The sequence below is a fragment of the Propithecus coquereli genome, unplaced genomic scaffold, assembly GCF_000956105.1.
Source record: "Propithecus coquereli isolate 6110/MARCELLA unplaced genomic scaffold, Pcoq_1.0 Scaffold150, whole genome shotgun sequence".
In the NCBI taxonomy this organism is placed as follows: domain Eukaryota; kingdom Metazoa; phylum Chordata; class Mammalia; order Primates; family Indriidae; genus Propithecus; species Propithecus coquereli.
This window is the reverse complement of record NW_012139414.1, coordinates 1,747,442-1,769,030: the sequence shown is the minus strand read 5'-3', so window position 1 is coordinate 1,769,030 and position 21,589 is coordinate 1,747,442. Positions and strand designations below refer to the sequence as shown.

The 21,589-nt window shown below is 56.3% G+C and overlaps 1 protein-coding gene across 1 annotated transcript in view; it reads right to left on the bottom strand.

The window, feature by feature from the left end:
- The window catches only part of CLIP2 (CAP-GLY domain containing linker protein 2), a 52,649-nt gene that overhangs the window by 5,418 nt on the left and 25,642 nt on the right, over window positions 1–21,589 (bottom strand). The window contains exons 4-11 of the mRNA XM_012640241.1: window positions 21,213–21,426; window positions 19,980–20,177; window positions 18,930–19,033; window positions 16,898–16,958; window positions 7,842–8,777; window positions 5,476–5,533; window positions 3,025–3,108; window positions 1,929–2,085 (exon numbers count right to left, since the gene is read on the bottom strand). Coding sequence (XP_012495695.1) covers window positions 1,929–2,085; window positions 3,025–3,108; window positions 5,476–5,533; window positions 7,842–8,777; window positions 16,898–16,958; window positions 18,930–19,033; window positions 19,980–20,177; window positions 21,213–21,426 — 1,812 coding nt within the window. The remainder of the gene's footprint in view (window positions 1–1,928; window positions 2,086–3,024; window positions 3,109–5,475; window positions 5,534–7,841; window positions 8,778–16,897; window positions 16,959–18,929; window positions 19,034–19,979; window positions 20,178–21,212; window positions 21,427–21,589) is intronic.

Here is a 21,589-nt window from a genome sequence, read left to right as displayed (position 1 = left end):
ATATTTAATTAAAAAATTAAAAAACCAAACAACCAAAATATTCACCTAAGAGGTGCCTGCATCCACTATCATGGAGGGGAAAACTCCCTTCCTAGGGGACCATGGGTAGTTGCCAGTAGTAGAAACTTGCTGGCACCATCCCCCTTCCCTTTCCTCTCCCTTCCTGTTAGGAATGTGATGGCTGGAGATTCAGCAGCCACCTTGCAATCATGAGGGAGTGGCAAGGAGAACCATACAGGTGTTGGCACTGAGACCTTGAGCCACTGAACTAAGTGCCAATCACAGCTACCTCCAGATTTCTCGTCACCTGAGGAAAGGAAATCTCTACTAGTTTAATCTGCTGTTTGATGGATACGATGTTATTGTCACCAAAACATTCCTAGCTGAGCTCCCACCTCCATCCTAAGCACCTCAGGAATGTGGAGGAGCCCCCCGTGGCCTACATCAATCCAGAAAGGCTTCAAGGAGGAGGTGGACTATGAGCTAAGCCTGGAAGAATGGACTAAACTTAATGAAATGACCAAAAAGAGGAAGGTATTCCAGAAGCGGGGAATTACACAGTGAAAGAGCTGGAAAAAGGAATGAGCCTGCTGACAGTAAGGAGATGGCTTGAGGCCAGGCGCTAGGAGAGTGGAAATGGAAATGTCACTATAGATAAGGAGAAAAATTCAGACAGCTGATGGAAGATCAAAACGTCCAGTGAATTCTACTGAGACTTAGGGGAAGGGGCATCCCTGTGGCCAGGACCGTGCAGAGACTCCTGGGGGAAAGTGAGGCTAGCTTGAACACCGAGAACAAAATTTCCACTTGTGACAGGAAACTGGATGGGGAGCAAGAAGGCAGAGGAGCCCTGATGGTTTGTTCACTGTGCTGGAGAAGGCAGTGTCTGCAGAGGGCGTTGTTGCTCTGGAATGTTCCCAAGTTGGCTGGTCACATCTGTTTAACCCCTTCCTGGGCAAGGCCACATTTCCTAGAGAGGTGCTAGATTAGAAGCAAATCTAGCAGAGAAATTCCCAACCTGTATGGGAGGCTGGGGAGGAGGCAGCGTTTGCTTCATACAAGCATGTTTGTGCTTCAGAGAGATTCCTCTAACTCAGGCTGAAGCACGAAGCTCTCAGGGCTGAGAACCATGTCCATGAACTGGGTGTGAGAAAAACAGTGAACGGGGCGGGGGGGGAGGAGACCCCGAGGGGGCAGGGGCACCCCAGCAATGCCTGGTGGCTGCCATGCCGGAAGTCAGCCCAGTGTTGTCAGATCTTCCAGTTTTTTAAGGGAATCTGTATTTTATGGGGCATTATCTGGTTTTTAAACGCTAGTCTCATTTTTTTTTTTTTTTTTTGAGACAGAGTCTCACTCTGTTGCCCAGGCTAGAGTGCCGTGGCATCAGCCTAGCTCACAGCAACCTCAAACTCCTGGGCTCAAGCGATCCTCCTGCCTCAGCCTCCCGAGTAGCTGGGACTACAGGCATGTGCCATCATGCCCGGCTAATTTTTTATATATATTTTTAGTTGTCCCGCTAATTTCTTTCTATTTTTTAATAGAGACAGGGTCTCGCTTTTGCTCAGGCTGGTCTCGAACTCCTGAGCTCAAGCGATCCTCCTGCCTTGGCCTCCCAGAGTGCTGGTTTTAACTTCTAATATGGCAAATGTAGAACAAACAAACAGAAGCTCTTTGGGGACCCTCAATAATTTTTAAGAGTTTAAAGGGGACCCTGAGACCAGAAAGTTTGGGGAGCATTAATCTTTCCTGTGAGCTTGGCTGGGAGACCTGTGCTGAGGCTTCAGACGCTTCCTTGGAGCTTAGCAGAGGAGAGCATGGTGACCACTGGTGACCAGCCACCTGTGCCGCCAGTCCGTCCCCTCTGCCCCAGGAGAACACAGGCTAAGGCCGGGTGGGGCGAGGGCCAGGCCGGCCCTGCAGCGACTCACCGCTCCTTCCGCAGCAGCTCCTGGCTGAGGAGGACCAGCTGGCCCGAGGCGTCGTGGGTCTTCCGGGACACGGCCTCCAGCTCGGCCTCCAGGCGCCGCTTCTCCTTGAGGAGGGCGTCCACCTTCTTCTCTCCCGACTTGCACTTGCTCTCCAGCGCTGGGGTGGGCGGGCAGGGACGGGAGGGAGAGGGTTGGGAACATTTGGGAACCTGTCCTACCCGAGGGCCAAGGCCCCAGCAGGGCACTGATTTTCCCGGGGGATGACAGCGATCTATTCCGCTGCGTAGTTTTAAAAGCTTTATGGGTCTCTGTCCCTCTCAGAGGCAGGCAGCAGGGGGCCCGAGAGAACAGCTGCCAGGGCAGAGCAGGCCCCTGAGGCATGGCAGCGAGGCCCTCTGGTGTGGGGAACAGCCCCCCTTCCTGGAGGACATCATGTTTACACCGTTGTCCCGACAAGGAAGAGCTACGTCTTCTCCTTGGCCTCGAGGACTGTGAGGTCCACTGACCTCTGTCAGGACCGATTATGCCACGTGAATGCAGAGGGGCTGGACCGGGGTGGGGTGTCACATCCCAGGAGAGGCCGTCTCATGGCCGCCACGGCTGGCCTTCTTGCCACAGAGTCACAAGTCCAGACCCCTGCCTCTCCCCAGGGTCCCCCCCCTTGTGTCTTGCCCTTGGCCGTGGCCGGCGTCCTTCCCCCCATTCTGAAATCAGCCCTGGTGTTTCTTCTAGGGGCTGGGGGCAGAGGGACTGTATCAAGGTGGCCTGTGAGAAACCAGGAAGTCGTCAAGACCAGAAAGAGGGCGCCAGTGATGGAACTTCAGGACATGGGGCACATGCAGCTGGCCCTGGGGCGAGAAGCCAGCTGGGGGCCCCGATGATACGATGGACTGCGTGGGGATGGCTACTTCCCACTCTCGGCCACCCAGTCGCATGTCCGGTGCAGGGGACCTAGCCCAGGCAGCTTCCTTCTCAAAGCCGAGTTGGGGAGGGTCCCCTGACCCAGGTGCCGACCCACTCCACGCTCGCCTGGCACGCTGGGCCGGCGTGGCCCCCACAAAAGCCCCCGCATCTGCCCTGCAGGAGGGAGACTTACCACTTACTTGGGCCCTGAGCATCTCGGTCTGGGACGTCAAGGCTGTCACCTCTTTGTCCCTCTTGTTCAGCTTGTCCTGCAGGCCTAGGGGAGAAGGGAGAGGTGAGACGCACCCCTGCTCCAGGACCGATGGTGCGGGCCACTGGGCAAGGGGGTGGCCCTCCCACAGGAACCCTAAGACGGGGCCACACGTGGCCTCCATGGTCCCAGTTCTCCCTCACACCAGCCATCTCTCTGGGGGACCCACTCTAAGAAGAGGATCCGACACTGTGGTCTTGGTAACTTGTCACAGCTTTGGTTTCCTCAAGTGAAAACCGGGGATAATAATGGTGCCCAGGTCACTAGTCACATGTACACAACCCTGGGCCCTCCCAGTGGCCATGAAGGAGAGAACACATGCAAAGTGCTTGGTATTTTTATTATTATTTTTCATTAAAAATTTTTAAATATTTTTTAGAGACAAGGTCTCACTCTGTCGCCCGGACTGGAGCACAGTGGTGTCATCACAGCTCACTGCAGCCTCCAACTCCTGGGCTCAGGCGATCCTCCTGCCTCAGCCTCCCGAGTAGCTGGGACTACAGGCACATGCTGCCGCGCCCGGCTAATTCTTTAAATTTTTTGTAAAGATGGTATCTTGCTATGTTGACCAGCCTGGTCTCGAACTGCAAGTTAATTTGTAAATGTAATACTAATAAACATAGCAACAAGATTTTAATTTTTGTGGAATTGTATAAGCCAATTCTAAAATCACTCAGAAAAATAAGAATACCCAAGAGACTTCTACGGTTCCTCAAAAAATGAGACACAGAACTGCCAGGCGGCCTAGTGCTCTGCTCCCGGGTACATCCCCAAGGACGTGAAAACAGGTGTGACAGGTACGTGCACACCCATGCGCATGGCAGCATCACTCACAACAGCCAAAAGGCAGAAACAACCCGCAAGTCCGTCAGCAGATGAGTGGATCAGCAAAGCGTGGTCCGTCCACACAGTGGAGTATTATTTGGCCATAAAAAGGAACCAAGTGCTAACACCTAGGTTACTGGATGGGCCGTGAAAGCATTATGCCAAGTGAGAGATATTAGACACGAAAGGTTGCGTATTGTGTCATTCCATTTGCATTAAATGTCCAGAACAGGCAAAGCTGTGGAGATAGAAAGTAAATGAGTGGTTGTCCTGGGTTTGGGGGAGGGGAGGACAGAGCAGTACTTCTAATGGGCACGGGGTCTCCTTTTGGGGTCATGGGGATCTTTTGGAACCAGACAGGTGGTGGCTGCACACTGTGAATGTATTAAACGCCACTGAATTGTTCACTTTAAAATGGTGGATTTTGTTACGTTAATTTCATCTTAATTTTCAAACAGAATAGCCAAGGCTGGGCGCAGTGGCTCATGCCTGTAATCCTAGCACTTTGGGAGGCCAGGGTGGGAGGATCGCTTGAGGCCAGGAGTTCAAGACCAGCCTGAGCAACATAGTGAGACCCCATCTCTACAAAAAGTAAAAACATTAGCCGGGCATGACGGTACATGCCTGTAGTCTCAACTACATGGGAGGCTGAGACAGGAAGATCGCTTGAGCCCAGGAGTTCATGACCAGTCTGGGCAACATAGCGAGACCCCATCTCTGGAAAAAAAAAAGTCAAAAGACAAACCAGAAAGCGGAAAAAATGTTTGCGGTGTCATATATAAAGAGCTAAGAATCAGCAGAAAGATCAATGACTCAATCAGAAAAAACGGGCAAAGGACACAGCAGAAATGAAAATGGAAATGGAAATGGAAATATCTCTTAACTTCATTCACGTAAGAGAAAGGTGAGCTGACACCTTTAACATCTCACAAAGTCTGATGAGACACTTTGTTAGTGAGATTTGTGGGGACACGTGCTGGCAACCCCAGATGGCCCAACCGGCCGAGCCAGCGCAGGGCACGGCTGTGCTGCAGCCACGTTTCTACCGGACCAGGGCTGAAGACGACCGTTAGTGGGAAACCGGCTAACCACATGGTGACAGTCCCTCCACGTGAGGGGACAGCCCGCACCACGTAAAACACGTGCTACTGACAGGCAAGTCTCCAACATCCTCGTTCAGCGTAAGTGCGGGCGGTAAAGCGTCATTTGCGTCATCTTGTTGCTTATACGTGCATAGACTGTTTCTGGAAAGCGGATATGAAATGGCTAACACTGCGCCTTCCGGGAGGGATAGGGAGCACTTTGCCACGTGCCCTTAGGACCACCTGAAGTTTACATCTGCTTTTAGAAATAAAGTTTGGACCATACGAATAATAAAGTACTTAGCACGATGCCCGGCACCTGCCACACCGAGCTGCCGCCCTCCTCGCCCGGAGGTGCACGCACACAGGAGGCCATTGGGATGCAGGACAATGGGACCAGCTGGGAGGCAGAACCGGCCAGCCTCTCCCCAGAGCCCAGGGCCCGCCCCGCCCGGTGGCCACTCACCCTCCAGAGTCTCCTTCGTCCTGATCTTCTCCTCTGAGATGTCGTTCGACTCAATCACCTGGAAGAAGAGCCCCTGTGAGGGGGACGCCCGCCTCCCCCGCTCAGCCCTCGCAGGCCCAGCAAGCGCACCTGCAGTGTCCACACCTCTCCCCGACAAAGGGGGCCTGGGCGACAGACTCAGGGACTTGACGCCGTGGCAGGGAGTGCAACGTCTTTGGCCCGACCCCACTGATGACAGAGGAGCCCTGCTCTGCTCCCAGCTCCCTTGAAGGCTGCTTGTGCAGCTTCTGGGTGAATAAATACCTCCCGCCCCTTCCTTTGTTGAAAACGCTCATTACATTAAGCAGATGTCTCCTTCCCTGGGACACCTACAGAGACTTGTCCTGGGAAATCTCTTTCCCTGTCTCCCAGAGACAAGACTCCTGGCCTCGGTTTCCCATCCACAAAGAGAGTATGGGCTGCCGACGGCCAGTGTGTGCACAGCGTGCCTGGGGCCACCTCCTGGGGGGGACTTCAATAAATGCTAGTTCCTTTTTCTCCAACACTTCTTTTTAATAATAAACCCAGAAGCCGAAGAAGAAAGAACTGATTAAAAAAGGAAAACTCAGCCTGGCAAGCAGCACCATGAGAAAAGTCAAAAGAACCAACAGGCTCCCAGCTGCTGCTTGGCTGAAGTTTCCAGTCTCCTGCCCAAGCTGGTTGTCCTCTGTGCCTGTGGTCTGCTAGAGTCTAACACTTCGGCTCGAGACAGCACAGGGCTGAGCAGGCACCTCCATTATTCTGTCCCTCATACTTCCGTTCATATGTCCCAAGCTCCATTTTAGTCTCAATTAGTTGTGGTTAACTAATGCCCATGGATTGTGACTTATACATGTTGCAGTGAGGATGAAGCATGCACTAAAAAAAAATGTATTTTTAAATTCCCATATTTACTACATGAGACCAAAAATCCAGTTGTCCCTGGAACTAAACTTCTGAATCTGGGGGACATAAGGGTCAGACTGAGGCCCCAGTGTGTGTGGAAAATCTAGAGATGGGCCTTCCTAAGGCCACCGCCACTCCTTGGCCCCAGAGCCCATCCAGGCCTCTTGTCCCCCAGGCTCTCTAGAACCACAGCAGCCAAAACCTCCCCTGCTAAGGAGACCCGCCTGTTTCCACCTGCCCCGAGCAGTGAGTAGGCCATACATAGGCGCCAGCTCATTTGGTTTCTTCCTTTTCCTTCTGCCCTCTCCTGGGAGAGCACTTGCTACAAAATGTCCCTCCGTGGGAGATGGGGGTGGGACGGCTGCTGCAGGGGACCCAAAGCCCGATGCCGGCAGACCTCCGTTTACACGAAAGGGCTCCCTAGACTCAGACTCCCGGAAATGCATTACCCACGTGCCAAATTCTGGTTTAAATGTACATGGGGGAACTGCAACCTCAAAAACCCCTGGGGGTGCCTTGTACACAGCAAGCTGCTAGCTGTCCCTGCTTCTAAGAGGTGATTGCTGTCGTCCTAAGCACCCTCCATCGGCCCCGCAGGCAGTGGGGTTGGACACCTCTGTTGCTAATGGGCTGGGGACCTGGGAAAGTTACTCCATCTTGGTGACTTGGTTTGCTCACCTGTGAAATGGAGCCAATGGAGTAGTGTAGGGCCTGGCATGAGATGTGGTGCCCAGAGCCATCCAAAGGCCCATTCTGGCCCCATTGGAGCAGACACAGCCCAGGCTACCCCAGTGCCGGCCTCCTCGGAGGGGCTGGGGGAGAAGCATGCTCAGATGCAGGGAAAGGGGCTAGAAAGACATTTCAGGGATTTCTAGACTTGAAGCAAAACTCATATTGGTGGCAGGGGCCTCTCTAGGGCTGCCCTCCTCCAGCCTTCTAGACCCCACTCCGGGCGCCCCTCACTCTGGTAAAGGGCTGTTCTACTTAGGGCTGGCACAAGCGGGGTGACCGCTGGCGCAGCACCTGTGCTGGAGATGGGAAGCCCCAGGGATGGGCAGGGCCCCCTCCACATCTGGGCTGGCCCCAGGCTGCAGGGCTGAGGGTCCCAGGTACCAGGAGGGAGACGGATGTCACAGGAGGCCCAGGAGCCAGCGCGGCAGGACATGTGCAGGCGTGTCGGGCTGGGGGACGGCGGGGAAGCCTATCCTCTGCCCTGAGGCCACGCCTCTCCGAGCCTGCTCTGTGGGGGACCCAGCCAGGTCATCTCAGACCATCTTGGGTCCCCACAGCTCCCTGGGCTCTCTGCCCTTCTGACAGAGGTCTGAGGCCCCCTCCCCGGTCACCCAGGGCATGCTCCTGGGGGACTCGAAAGGAGACATCAGCGAACACCAAGGCCCTCCCCAGCCGGGCCCCCATGCCCGGCAGGAGGGGCGGCGGCCTACGTGGGTGTGCTGGGACGAGCACAGGGACTCGACCGCCTGCAGTCTGTTCTCGGCGACCAGCAGCTTCTCCCGCAGCCTCTCCACCTCCTGCTTGCTCTGGGCTTCCGCCCGCTGCAGCAGCTCGTAGTCCAGCATCTTCTTCTCGGCCAGCGAGATCTGCTCCTTGAGGAACTCGATGGCCTGCGCCTGGCCCCGGTACTCCACGTCCAGCTTCTCCAGCTCGTGCACGCGCAGCTCGGCGTCGCGGCGCTGGTCCTGGGCCTCCTGCAGCTCCAGCCGGTGCTGGCTGGCCTGCACCTCCAGCTGGGCCCGCCAGTGCTGCCGCAGCCCGGCCAGCTCCTCCTGGGCCTCCTGCAGCTTCTGCCGCAGGGCCTCCTTCTCCTTCACGTGCACGGCCGTCTCCAGGTCGTGCTTGGCCCGCAGGTTGCCCAGCTCCAGCTGGTGCTCCATCTTGATCCCCTCCATCACCGCCTTCAGCTCGCCGATCTCCTTCTGCTGGGCGCCCGGGCCCGAGCTCAGGGTGGCCTTGAGGTCCTCCAGGGACTTCTGGTGGTCTGAGGCCAGCGAGTCCAGCTTGGACTTCCAGTTGTCCATGAGCCCCATGTTCTCGCTGGTGGCCTGCTGGACCCTGTCCTTGAGGTCCGCCACCTCCTGCGCGTACTTCTCGTTGGCCGCCCGGAGCTTCTCCACCTCCGCCTGGTAGGCCTTCAGGGCCTTCTCGTACTTGTCCCGCAGCACCCCGCTCTCCCTCTGGTGCTCCTTGCTGGCCGACAGCAGCCGCTCCCGCAGCCGCAGGATCTCGGCGGCGTCGGGGTGGTCCGGGGGCGGTGGGCCCGAGTGCAGCAGGCACTGCTGCAGCTCCTCGATCTCGCCGCGGCGCAGGGTCAGCTCCTCTTCCAGCTGGAGCACCCGCGACTTCTCGGCCACCGTGGTCAGCTGCAAGGACAGAGGGAGACAGGGGTCAGAGAGCCAGTGCAGGGTGAGGAGGGCGCCATGGTGTGTGTGGGGGGGTCTCACCACTCAAGGGTGACCACCCCACCACAGCTTCCAGAAAGACTCCCCTGGCTCATATCTCAATGATTCAGGGAGCAGACTGTTCCCGCTGCCCTACGTGGCTTGGGACAGATCAGTGGTTAAAAGAAACCACCCATTTGAGGTTACGGTTAAGTTAATGTTAGTTACTTTTTAAGGAGCAGAGGCTGCAGGCTGAATTCTGCATTATCCTGCCCTAGAAAGGTCTCCAGCCAAGGGGTTGGCCAAAGGGGGTAGCCAAAGAAACACCCAGTTTAATGTCTAAAGCAGGAGAGAACGAATGCTCCCAGATTTTCAATGGAGACCCCTGGGATCAGAGGCTCCATCCCCCCAACACCCACCTTGATCACGTCGATGGTCATAGATCTGGAAACAATATATTTTCAAGTTTTAAATTTTTTTTTTTTTTTGAGACAGAGTCTCACTGTGTTGCCCGGGCTAGAGTGCCATGGCATCAGCCTAGCTCACAGCAACCTCAAACTCCTGGGCTCAAGCAATCCTTCTGCCTCAGCCTCCCGAGTAGCTGGGAAAAACAGGCATGCGCCACCATGCCCGGCTAATTTTTTCTATGTATTTTTAGTTGTCCAATTAATTTCTTTCTAATTTTAGTAGAGACGGGGTCTCGCTCTTGCTCAGGCTGGTTTCGAACTCCTGAGCTCAAACAATCCGCCCGCCTCGGCCTCCCAGAGTGCTAGGATTACAGGCGTGAGCCACCGCGCCCGGCCAAGTTTTAAATTTTTTTATGAGCTTAAAAATTTTTATTTTTGAAGTATCCTTTAGTCCAGTAAAGCTGTTTCTGTTTCTTAATGAGGTTGAGCCCTGGATCAAGATCTGTAACCTCTCTGTCTGGAGGGCTCCAGCCCATCCACAGGGACTGGGTCGGTTTCTGCACGCAGCCTTTGTGCACACGAGTTATGTACTGCACAAACACGTGCAGACACCGGGCAATGGCCAGCGTGTGCCAGCGGAGCCCTGTGTGTCTCCCACACCTGCATGCACGCACATGCCCACCTGCACGCCGAAGCCAACATGCAGAAACTGACTACTGCCGACTCCACATCCACACGCTGTTTACGGGGTGTTTTTCCCAATCACTGCCCTCTGCCCATTTAGCTCCCTGGACAGAAGAACTGCCACCAGGCTGGTCACTGGGCTGACCAGCTGTTTGCGTGCAAGTGCCTGCACATGCATGGTGGGCCTGGAGGGGCTGGTTGGGCCTGGAACAAGGGACTCGGAACCACACCCAGGGACTTGGGAAACCGCACCCCAAGCAGAGCTGTCTCATGGCTCCCTGACCACCGTATTACCAAGCCAGACCCTGGGGTGGACAGAGGCCCATCCCTGGGGACACGCTCACTTCCCCAAAGCCCCCCCCGCCACCTCCCCAGCCTCAGGTCCTTCAGGCTGGACTCTCCTGCCACCACGTTTCAGACCCCCCAGCCTAGAAAGGCCAGGATCTGCACATCCTTGGCTGGGGAGACAGCGCCTGCCCACGTAATGGGCACAATGTTCCCAAGTGGCTCAAAGCCTTGTCGTGGCAATGCATAAGGTGGGGGGGTGGGGTCTCGCGGGACATTCTCAGCTAAGGGGGCCGGGAGCTGGGGAGCCAAGTCCCAGAGAACAAAGACCCCCCACAAGCACACTTGGCAATGGAGCATCAGCACATCTCTGTATCTCGACTTCCCTCCTAGAGCGGGTACAAAAGAAAAATTGTGAGGACAGCAGGCATAGACAGAGTCGATAATAAAAGCGAGAAGCCGAGGGGCGGCAGTGGGCACGGGCTGGCGGCCGGGCGTTACCCTGTTGTCCGCTAATTCTCTGAGCAGCCGCTCGGCCTGCGCCTTCTCCAGTAGCAGGCTCTGCTCCAGCTCCCCAATGCGCGCGTGCTCCAGCTGCGTCTGGGTCTGCTCCACCCAGGCGGACACGGTGGGGGGTGGGGACACGGGCGGGGGCACAGGGAAGAGGAAGCCGGAGAAAGAGAGAGAGGGAGAGAGAAAGAGAGAGGAGGCGTCATCTTCGTTGAACAAGGCGAGGACAGCGGGTCAGTGAGCCAGAGTCATTCAGCAGAGAGGAGGCCTGGGGAGGGCGCGGTGGGGCCTGACGCCCACCCTCGCCACGTCCTGGTGGGTGTGTGTAGGGCAGAGGCTGCAGCAACCCTCCCTCGCTGGCCCCTGCTGGGGGTAGCAGTGGGCACCCTGGTTCCCTTCTGTCATTCCCGGCAGCCTTTGCCCTTGCGGGTCCCGCTGCCTAATTCTGGGGAGCGACCCCAGCCTGTTCCTGCCCCCCACCCCCAGCACAGGATCCCGTATATAGGAGGCCCTCAGGGTGATGAATGAATAAGTGACCCCAGGATTCCTGGCCCCCCAGGCCTGTGCTGAAGGTGGAAGAACCAAGGTGGAATGGAAAGTTTTCAAAAATATACCCATGCCGTCATGATTCCCTTGGCCTGGCCTCCTCGGTGGAGGCCGGGCTGTGCCTCCCACCGCCCAGCCCCGTCGGTGCCCACCCCCGGGCCCCGCAGAGCACGCCTGGTCTCCAGAAAGCACAAGGGCACTTTTGTCCCAGCTTCACAATATCCACTTCATACACTGTCAAAGCCCAGCATTCTCAGGGTGTCAGGACTGGCATTTGGGTTTCCACGTAACAGATCTCTGGAGCGAATCGGGCAGGGTGGGGGCGCTTGCTCTGGGACACTCGGAGCAGTTTAGAAACCAAGCTCATCTTAGGGAGAAGCAACAGACTCCTCTTCAACCTCCAGAAGAGACAGGGTTCAGGCAGACCCGCGTGGCAGCCCTGAAGGGGCAGGCTTAGCAAAGGAGCATACGTGTGTAAGAACGGTAATAAAAACCCGGAAGCTGGTGCATTGGTGGTGGTATAAACTGGTACCACCTGCTAGAAATACTCCTGCAGTTCAGAACTACGGAAATGATTGTCTTTTGGCCTATTTTTTAAATTTTCCTAAAGAAACAACAAAAAAAGGTTCCCCCCTCTCTCCTAAGGGGGCAGTTCCAGTGCCAACAAGAGCAGTCAGACTCTGTCTCTTCTAGAAAATCACAGGCTGATGATGGTGGCTCAGTGCCAGCCTCACAAGGGCCGAACCCACCGTCCCCACCCTCAAGGGTGGGCCAAACAGCTCTGCCCGGGACCTTCACAGAGGAAGCATGACCCTAAATACTAAACTGGTGGCCCCATGGGCAAGAAAAGCCTCCAGCTTTGAAATTTCAAGGGCAACCTCATTTGGTACCCAGCCTAGAGAACCTGCTCCATCACTTCCAGACCTTCCAGCCTCCTGGCCCGGGGTCTCTGTGGGGGCACAAGGGAGCCCAGTGGAACTGCTTCGGGTGCTTGCTTCATTTGCATATATCCAACCACAGGAGCCAAGAGGAAAAACAGCCTCTAAAGGCTAGATCCTAGGTGGGACTGGTTTCCATTCTGCTCCAGGGCACTGCTGAGGGCCTGGGGAGTGGGGGCCACCATGCTCCTGGTTTCTGCCACTCTGGGGTCCCACAGAGTCACGGACAAGGTGATTGGGGGCAGTGTAAAGGCCGATGTCATTTATCTCTTGCACTGACTCTGGAACCCAACCCCCATCTGAGGGGTGTCCCCTGCGCACAGCAGAGAGGGGCCACTGGTGTGCGGGGCGGGGAGCCTGGAGCTCGGAACCTCCCAGCAACTTCAGGTAGAACAAGGCCTGGGACTTGAACCTCCAACGGGCACTTTTACCCCTGAACCACTGTGGCTCTGTGGAGGGGAGGTACGGATCTCCAGTAGCAACACAGCAGTGAGGGAGGCTCCTCGGGGTTGGGGGCTCCTATTTCCCTACCCCAATCCCAGTCCTGGAAGTACAGTCAAGCCTTGCCTAAGCCCTGGGCCTGTGGCTCCTGCCTTCTCACACACACCGTCTCTTCCCCACTCCTAAAGCACAGAGCAGCCACCTTGGGACATCTTTCAGGCATCTAAGGACTTGTGTTATTAATAAATTGGGGGCGGGTTTCCCCAAGGACGCCAGGGGCTCCTGAGGATGGCAGCACCACACCACTCCTCTTGGTTGACCTCAGAGAGATCTCAACAATGGTTGGTTCTAGGTTCATAAAATTGGTTCTTCCTGTTAAAATGGGTATTTCTATGCAAATGAAAGATAACATCGAGACACTATTTGGTTAACAAAATAACAACACAAAACCCCTGGATGATTAAACAATAAGAAAATCCCAATCCTGTCAAGTCTAAGGTGGCTATGGATGTCCCCACCCAGGTGGTGGACAGATGTTTCCATGATGCCAAACAGCAATACCCACTGGAGAACCACAGAACATGTTCCCAGCCTGTGACCCAGGAAGCCCACTCCTGGAGAAGCACGTGGCCATGTCTGGCATTGGGGGTGTAGAGGTGAACAAGACAGACAGGGCCCCCACCTGCAAGGGGCTCATACACACTGGGGAGAGAGTAGCTGGGACGGAGATCGAACAGAGAAGAAATACAATTTATGGTTAGACCTGAAGGGTAAGAAGGGAGCCCCTGTGCAAGGCAGGGGGTGGGAAGAGGTCAGCGTTTCAGGAAAGCGAACCAGCATGTGCAAGAGCTCAGAGGCAGGACACAGCTTGGGGTGGCCTGGGAACAGCGAGGACCCCAGCGTGCCTAGATAAATCAGGGCTAGGCAGGAGGAGGGACTGGGTCCTGAGGGTCTCCTCTGGACCACTCTGCAGAGCCTGGATGGTATCTGGTGTCACGGTACGGGCTGTGTGAGCAGGAGAGGAAAAGGACCTGATGTATGTTTTTAAAAGATGTGGTCACAGGATGTCTGGGATGTGGGGTCAGGGTGTAGCTGAAACGAGATTGGCAATGAGGTGATAACTATTGGAGCAGAGTGATGGGTAAATGGAAGTTCATTAGACCATCTTCTCTATTTGTGTACAGGTTTAAAAACTGCCAATGTCAAAAATGAAAAAGATATTTTTAAAAAGATTATGCTGGCTTCAGCCTGGAGGAAGGGCACTGGAAGAACAAAAGAAGAAGGAGAGGCCGTCTTCAGCCAGCTACTGGGCCTGTCCCAGGGAGGCGGCTGTAGGGATGTGGATTATTTTAGCGACAAGGTCAAGAGGATTTCTGGTGGTGGGATGAAAGGAGAAGGTTCAAGATGAGCTCTAGCTGTAGGGGCCAATTCCTGAGATGGGAACGGTAAGGGGACGGTGTTAGGGAAGCCAGTGGGGTAGAGTGCAAGTTCTGGGTTGACTAGCGTCCCCCTAAATTTGATGCCCACTCAGAGCCTCAGAGCTTCCCTTGTTCAGAATAGGGTCTTGGCACATGTAATTAGTTACGATGAGGTCACACTGGATCAGGGTGGGCCCGAAACCCAATGACTGGTGTCTTTATAAGGAGGCCATGTGAAGAGACACACAGGGAAAGCTGCCAAGTGAGGACTGGCAGAGACGGGCCTGGTGCAGCTACAAGCCGGGGAACACCAGCGGGGCCAGCAGTCCCACGGGAAGCTGGGAGAAAGGTACGGGGCAGATTCTCCAACACCCTGGATCTGCACTTCTGGCCTCTGGAACTATGAGAGCATGAATTTGTGTCTTCAGCCACATCTTTGTGGCAACGTGTTACTGAAGGCCCAGGAAACGATACAGATGCCCATTCCTTACTCATGTGGGTGGCCACATCAAGTGGGCACGCCGGTGCGGCCTGGGGGAAGGCGTGAGAATCACGAGAGCTTATCCGGGCTCTGAGGCCACACACTGGCAGCTCTCAGGGCGAGTGTGGACCAGACGTCAGGAAGGAGCCGGCACCGGCAGAGGAGGCTGCGAAGTTGAACGGGGGCACCTAGCGCAGCTGGCGGACTGCAGAGCAGAGGGGCCCCCACAAGCCCGAGCTGCTCTTGGGGCGTTTTATAATAAGGACACGGCAGACAGGGAACCAGGGGGCCAAGGAAGGGTTCTGGTTTTTATTTTTTACTTTTGAGATGGGTGGGGGTGGGCAGGGCTTTGGGTCATTTTGCTTTCTGGCTGCCATAAATACGGTCACGATTCAGTGACCCTACAATAAAAAGCGGTCACCATCATCCACTGCCCTTCCCACTGAACTAGCTGTCACTGTCTGTCCCGCCTCCTGCCTCTCCCAGCCAGGACTGATTGGGTGTGGAGCGGACACCGGATCCAGAGCCACCCAGCCCACTGGCTAACCTAGGGCCAATCAGAGACTGTCGTGGGGACAGTGGGCGGAGCTAGAAGGGCATGGCTGTGCCAGGAGGCAGGAGACACAGTGAGACAGACAGACAGACACCGCCTGACTGAGGCACAGAGAGCAGAAAGTCCAGGGCACGGGCCACACGGCCCAGCTCCTGATGCCATTTCTGGTTCCAGTTCCCTGGACTGCCTGCCCTTGGGGCTCTAGAGTTTCCTGCAACCCTAAGCCCCCAGTACCTGGGGCGGGCCGCGGGGGTCTCTGCTCCTGGCGACAGACAGGCACTCTCCCGAGAAACCCACCCCAGACATCGGAAAAGGCCGCCAAGAGTAACCGCATGGCCTGTCCTCTTGGGGGAAACCTAATCAGAACACGCTGACGCTGGGCTGAGGCTCCCACACTGGGGTTGTGCCCCGCAGCAGCTCTTTAAGCTCAGACGGCAAAACCTGCTCCCACGGCAGCAGCTGGCAGCGACCCCGGGCAGATCACACATCCCCCCCACCCCAAGCCAGTCTGTCCCGCCCCCTGCCTCTCCTAGCCAGGGACAAGACACCCATACGCATACCTTTGCTAAAGGGGAAGTGCAAGTCGTAGGGGTCTTAACGTGGCTCTTTCGTAACATCAGAAACCACAATTTCTAACCCACCTAACGGGTACAATGAACACTATTCGGGGTGATGGGCATGTGTATAGCCCTGACTCAACCCATGTATCAAAAACATTTGTACCTCCTTTAATATTTTGAAATTAAAACCCCGTAATTTCTGATTTGAGCTCAGAAATGATCTAGTGGGGTGATTCCCAAAGTGTGGTCCCTAGACCGGCATCACCTGGGAGCCTGTTAGAAATGCAAATCCTGGGGTTGTAGCTGGTCCTACTGGGGGCGGGGCCTAGCAGTCTGTGTTTGAACCAACCCTCCAGTTTGAGAACCACCCATCCGGTTCAACCTCCTCATTTCACAGATGAGGAAACTGAGGCCTGGGGAAGGGAAGAGGCTGCCTTAGGCCGCTTAAGACCAGAACCAGGCTGTAGAGAGGGACTAAACTCACTGTCCCCTACCCGACCTGACAGCTCCAAGAGTCCCCGTCTCTCCCAGTCTCCCAGGGAGCAGGTACTCCTGCCCACCCAACTGTGCCCTCACGAGCCCTGCAGTCTCTGCATGGTTTGGTGAGGAGGAACTGGCAGAGGTGGGGGGTGGCGGGGTGGAGGTGCTTTACTAACTGCTCTGAGCACCCCTAATCCCTCGGTTAAAAAAGGGGAAATCAGATTAGAGGGTGAAAGGTCCAACTTCTGTCCAGACCAACGTGTCCAGGTGTCATAGTGAGGAGGGATGCACAACTTTCACCACCTTGTTGGCGGCTGAGGAGTTGAGTACGGGTCCTCGGTCCCAGGGCTCCTGACTTGGGTGAGTCCTTTTGCCTTTCTGAGCCTGTGTTCCCATCTATGAATTCTGTGACTCAGGGTCCAAGGGACACTGTTAGGGTTACTGCCCAGCAAGAAGGGGCAGGGGAGTTCAGTCCCTATGTCATCAGGCCCAGCCCTGCACTTTCCCTGTCCTCAGTCTGTCGTGCCCACCCCAGCTGGCTGCCGAAGTGGGCACACGGTCCCTCTGGGGCTCCTGGAGCCGAGCTGCATGTCCCCGACATGAGAGTCTCTCGTGGCCTGCACCTGCCCGCTTCTCCCAGGCTGTGACCTTTGACCCTTCCCCATGTCTCCCTTGTGATCCCTCTGGTCCCCTCCCAGGGGGGCCCAGAGGTGCTGCCTGGACCTCATGGCCATTTGCTATGGCAAGGGCTGGGCCTGGGGAGCTGAGTGAGCCCAGGAGAGGGGCGCTTGGCGGTTACCTCGAGGTCTCCCTTGGTGATGGACTCCTCCTCCACGCGGAACTGCAGGTCCTCCACCTTCCTGTAGGGGAAAGGGGGAGGTGACCGGGCTTTGCCCAGAGCAGTAGGCTTCACCAAACCAACAATGGCAGAGAGAGGCGAGGCCCTCAAAATGGCCCGGAGTCCACACTCAGACCATGCAGAGGGGACTGTCCCAGCAGAACAGGGACATGTCCACAATCCTGTGACAGAGAGGGGGCAGAGCTGCCTGGAAACCTCCAGACCTCCCACCTTGCCGACCTGCACTGTAAGCAGAACCAGCAATGACTCTAAGATGGGAGTGTTTAATGCAACACCCTTCCTCCCCCTGGGGTGGTGGGGAACTAGGACAGCGTGCATTGTAGATGGAAGCACAGTGGTGTTAGTGACAATGCTGTTTTCATCACTGCAGGGAACAGACACTGCCACAGGGAACACTCTGTGCAGAGAGCAGAAGAAGGGAAGGGAGGAAAGTGGGCTTCCTTTCCTGCTGACCCTGCTCCCATCCACAGGCCCCAAATCAGGGGTCAAGGTCCCAGTCCACATTCCCTGGGCTGCTCCTGGGTATGGAGGGCCCCCAACACCTGCTGCTCAGGGAGACACTCTCACCCACACATGTGCCAAGACAGCACAGGGGAGAGACACAAGCCCACCTCATGTTACAGCCACACCTAAGAGCTCCAAGGGGGCCTCCTGACAGCTCCCAACATACCAATGATGAAACTGAGGCCCAGAGACAGCAAGCAATCTGCTTAAGGTCACACAGCAAGTACAGGGCACTGCTGGAACTTGCACCCGAACCCCTCCTGAACACAACTCCCACGACGCCTTAAAGATCTGTTTGTTTGTCGGCATCAGGTGTGTCACCATGGGAACCAGATGTGTGGGCCCCGACGACTGTCTTAGGCAGATATAAATAAACCCTCATCTCCCCAAGTCAGACAGTAACAGCAGCCTGTGGAGCACATGGCTCGGCTGAAAGCCCGAGAAACAGACCCAGTGGGGCTGCTGAGCACGGGTGGCTACTGTGGGGGACGGGAGGGCGATGCAGAGATCTGGCCGTGATCTAGGAGGGAAAGGGAGCTCCCGAGAGGAGACAAACCCCCGTCCACTGTCGGCTGTGTCCCACCAGGTGACCCTGGTCCAAGACAGGCCAGGGTTCCCACTTGGCAGGTTTCTAGGGCTCCTGCCCTTGGCCAGATCCTTACCTGGGTGGGCAAGCGTCTCCCCACATCCCTGGAGCAGCCTCAAAAACACACAGAAGGAACCACAATCCCCACATGCCGCCGTGGCAGGGCACAAGGAATCCGTGTCCCCACCACGTCCCTTCCCTGTGCTGGGCCTCGGTTTCCTCGTCTGTGACACAGGGCAGTACCTGCCTCCCGGACTGATGGTAAGATTGAGAGAAATGATGCCTGCAAAGCACGCAGCACAGGGCTGGCACCTGGAAGCGAGGCATTTTGGGAGTCCTTTCGCTGCTGCTTCTCTGAGCCTCCCTCTGCTGGCACGTGAAACAGGAACAGAGCCTCGGGACAGGCACCCCAAGCTCCTCTTGCAAAACTCGGCCCGGGGACACCGTGTGCATGTGAACTGGCTCACAGTGGGTGGGGGGTGGCACTGGGCCTTTTCCTGGTGTGTGGTTCCCAGGGACACCTGGTGTGACAGAACCCCCCTACCCTGGTGTTCTCACAGTACATCACTGGACGGGGCAGGAACAGGGAACTCCACACAGCAAGCAAACGTGGTGTCCCCGTGTGCCCAGCACTGTGCTGGGTGCTTGACTCCAGTGATCTTGTGAGTCTGTCTAACCACCTGTGGAACATGGGAACCAGCACCTCATTTTACAGATGAGAAGACTGAGGCCCACAGAGCTCCTGTCACTAGTCCAAGGGTGACAGAGTCAGGAAGTGGCAGGGGCGGAACCTGGGTCTGCTATTCCTGAGCCTGTGCTCTTCCTCATCCTCCTTAGCGGGGCTCAGGGAGAGCACCCCTGGGTCGGTGGGGCAGCGCGTACCTCCTTTCCTCCTCCAGCTGGTTGGACAGGTCCACCTTCTCTTTCCGCACGCTGTCTACCAGCAGCCGGGCCCGCTGCAGCTTCTCTTCTGCTTCTGCAACATACTGGGCCCCGAGCAAGGGCCAGGACAGGGTCAGCCTCCTCCTGGACAGGGGGTCCAGGTAGGGGGTGGGGTAGGGGAGGGGAGAGGCAGGAAGCCAGGCCTGGAACCCCCCGTTGGGCATGGACAGCGGGCCCATGTATGAGGAGAGAGGGCCCAGCAGGACACCAGGGAGGCAGAGGCAGGCCTCACCCCCGTCGGACCTTCAGGCCCACACACCCTAATACCTGCCTCCAGCCCATGAGAGCCCAAGTCTGAGGCCCCAAGACCTGCTGTCTCGTGCAGGTCCCTGTCACAGCACACACGTGAATTCGGCCTTACTAATCCTGGCACCCGAGGAGGGGTGAGCCGGGCCTCCGATGGGGACAGGGGCCCAGAAGGGGACTCACATGGGAAACAAACATCAGCGAAAAGAGCAGACATGACAGCAGCTGCCCCAAGGCTTAGGGTGAGGGGTCACGTCCCTGAAATCCAACCCCCGAATCTGCTCAAAAACATGATCTGAAATGTGGACAGCTGTGTATAAAAATGTCTCCTGCAGCATTATGTAGAAGAAGTGAAAAACTGTAAATAATCTCAACAGCAGCAGGAGCAGGTGACTGGCCACGTCAGTGAGGACAGGGCCCGGATGGAAGACAGCACAGCCTTAGGATGGAGAAGACTTTTCCAGGACTTAGGAAATGCTCGCACTATAGTAAGTAGGGAAAAAAGCAGGATACGTGAGTTTCCAGCCAGGCTCTGAAAACAGATGCACTTTTCCCTACACATAGAGAGAAAAGACTGGAAGGAAATTCACCAGGCCACTGAGGCTCGTCTCTGGAAAGGAGGGCACAGGTGTTTCTCGCGTGCATCTCAGCATCTCTCTGCACCCCTGGCTCTCCACTCTGAGTGTATGTGACCTCACAAGACTGCCCGGAGAAGGTGCACCCTCGGCCCCACCTGCCACCCACCTGCTCGTGCTGTGCCTTGAGCAGGGCGATCTCCTTTTCCACTTCGCAGATGTGGCTTGTGGCCTTGGCCACCTCGGCCCGCTCCAGGTCCCGTTCGGCCAACAACTGCTCAATGTGCTGCTGCTTCTCCTTTAGCGCCTCCTGCAAGGCCGTCGTGCCCGAGATCTTGCGGGCATAGCGCGAAGAGGTCTCTGTGAGCTGCAGGAAGGCGGGGGTGCAGGTGGGGCTCAGGCATCTGGAGCACCATGGGCCAGCTGGCTCAATCCGGCCTAACCCACAGCAACCCAGCAGGTGGGCTGATCAACTGCCTCGACTCCCAGGGTCCTGCCCTTCCCCAACCAGTACCCTGGACACCCTGGCCCTCGTCGACTCACGCAGGGAGGAATTCTGATGTTGGAGATTCAGGAAACTCTCCCTCCCAGGGCAGGCAGCTCCTGATGGTCAGAGCCCCGAGGGCTCTGCTCACGATGGGCTCCCTCACCTCGGCCACCTTCTCCTGGGCCAGGGGGAGCCTCCCCACCCTAGACTGGGCTTGGACAAAAGGCCCTCAGCCCATACCCACTAAGCAGCCTCCTCTTCTCCCCTCACCCAGGGTCTCTGTGCCAGCCTTTCTGGACCCTCTGCCCTGCATCTATATGACCCTCCTAAACTCCCAGAGGAGGGCTTAAGCCACCAACAAATCAGTAATATAAAAATAACAATAAATGTAAATGGATCTTTTGTATTAAAAGATATGTACTTTCAGGCCGGGCGCAGTGGCTCACGCCTGTAATCCTAGCACTCTGGGAGGCCAAGGTGGGTGGATCGCTCAAGGTCAGGAGTTCGAGACCAGCCTGAGCAAGAGCGAGACCCCGTCTTTACCAAAAAATAGAAAGAAATGATCTGGACAACTAAAAATATATATATAGAAAAAATTAGCCGGGCATGGTGGCGCATGCCTGTAGTCCCAGCTAGTTGGGAGGCTGAGGCAGAAGGATCGCTTAAGCCCAGGAGTCTGAGGTTGCTGTGAGCTAGGCTGATGCCACGGCACTCACTCTAGCCAGGGCAACAGAGTGAGACTCTGTCTCAATAAAAAAAAAAAAAAAAAAAAAAAGATATGCACTTTCATCTTTGTTTAAAACCCCAAACTGAGGGAGGACTGGAACCAGAGCCAGTTGCGGATAGGTTGGGTCACCTGGATCCCACTATCTCCACCCCAGCCATAGATTACCCCCTCCCCAACCCCACCCTCACCAGGCCGCTGCGGCTGGGCCGGCCCCCCACAGAGGAGGCCACAGAGCTGACGGAGCTGATGGAGGAACTGCTGGGACTGTGGGTCAGCGCTGAGACACCCATGGCCATACGCTTGGTCTTCTTGGCCTTGGCTGGGCTGGTGGACGGGAAGCCGATGCGGATCACCTTGTGGATGGGCGCGAAGAGACCAAACTTGGGTGGGCACTGGAAGTACCTGGGGAGGCAGGAGAGACCCACGCTGCTGTCACGGCCCTACAGCCTGGAGCCTCACCTGCCTCGCCCGCCTCTTCAGAGCCCAGCAGGCACCTTCCTGGGGGGCCCTGTCACCCACATCCCAAGGTGGAAATCCCCCAGGCCGACAGACAGGATTCTCAGAA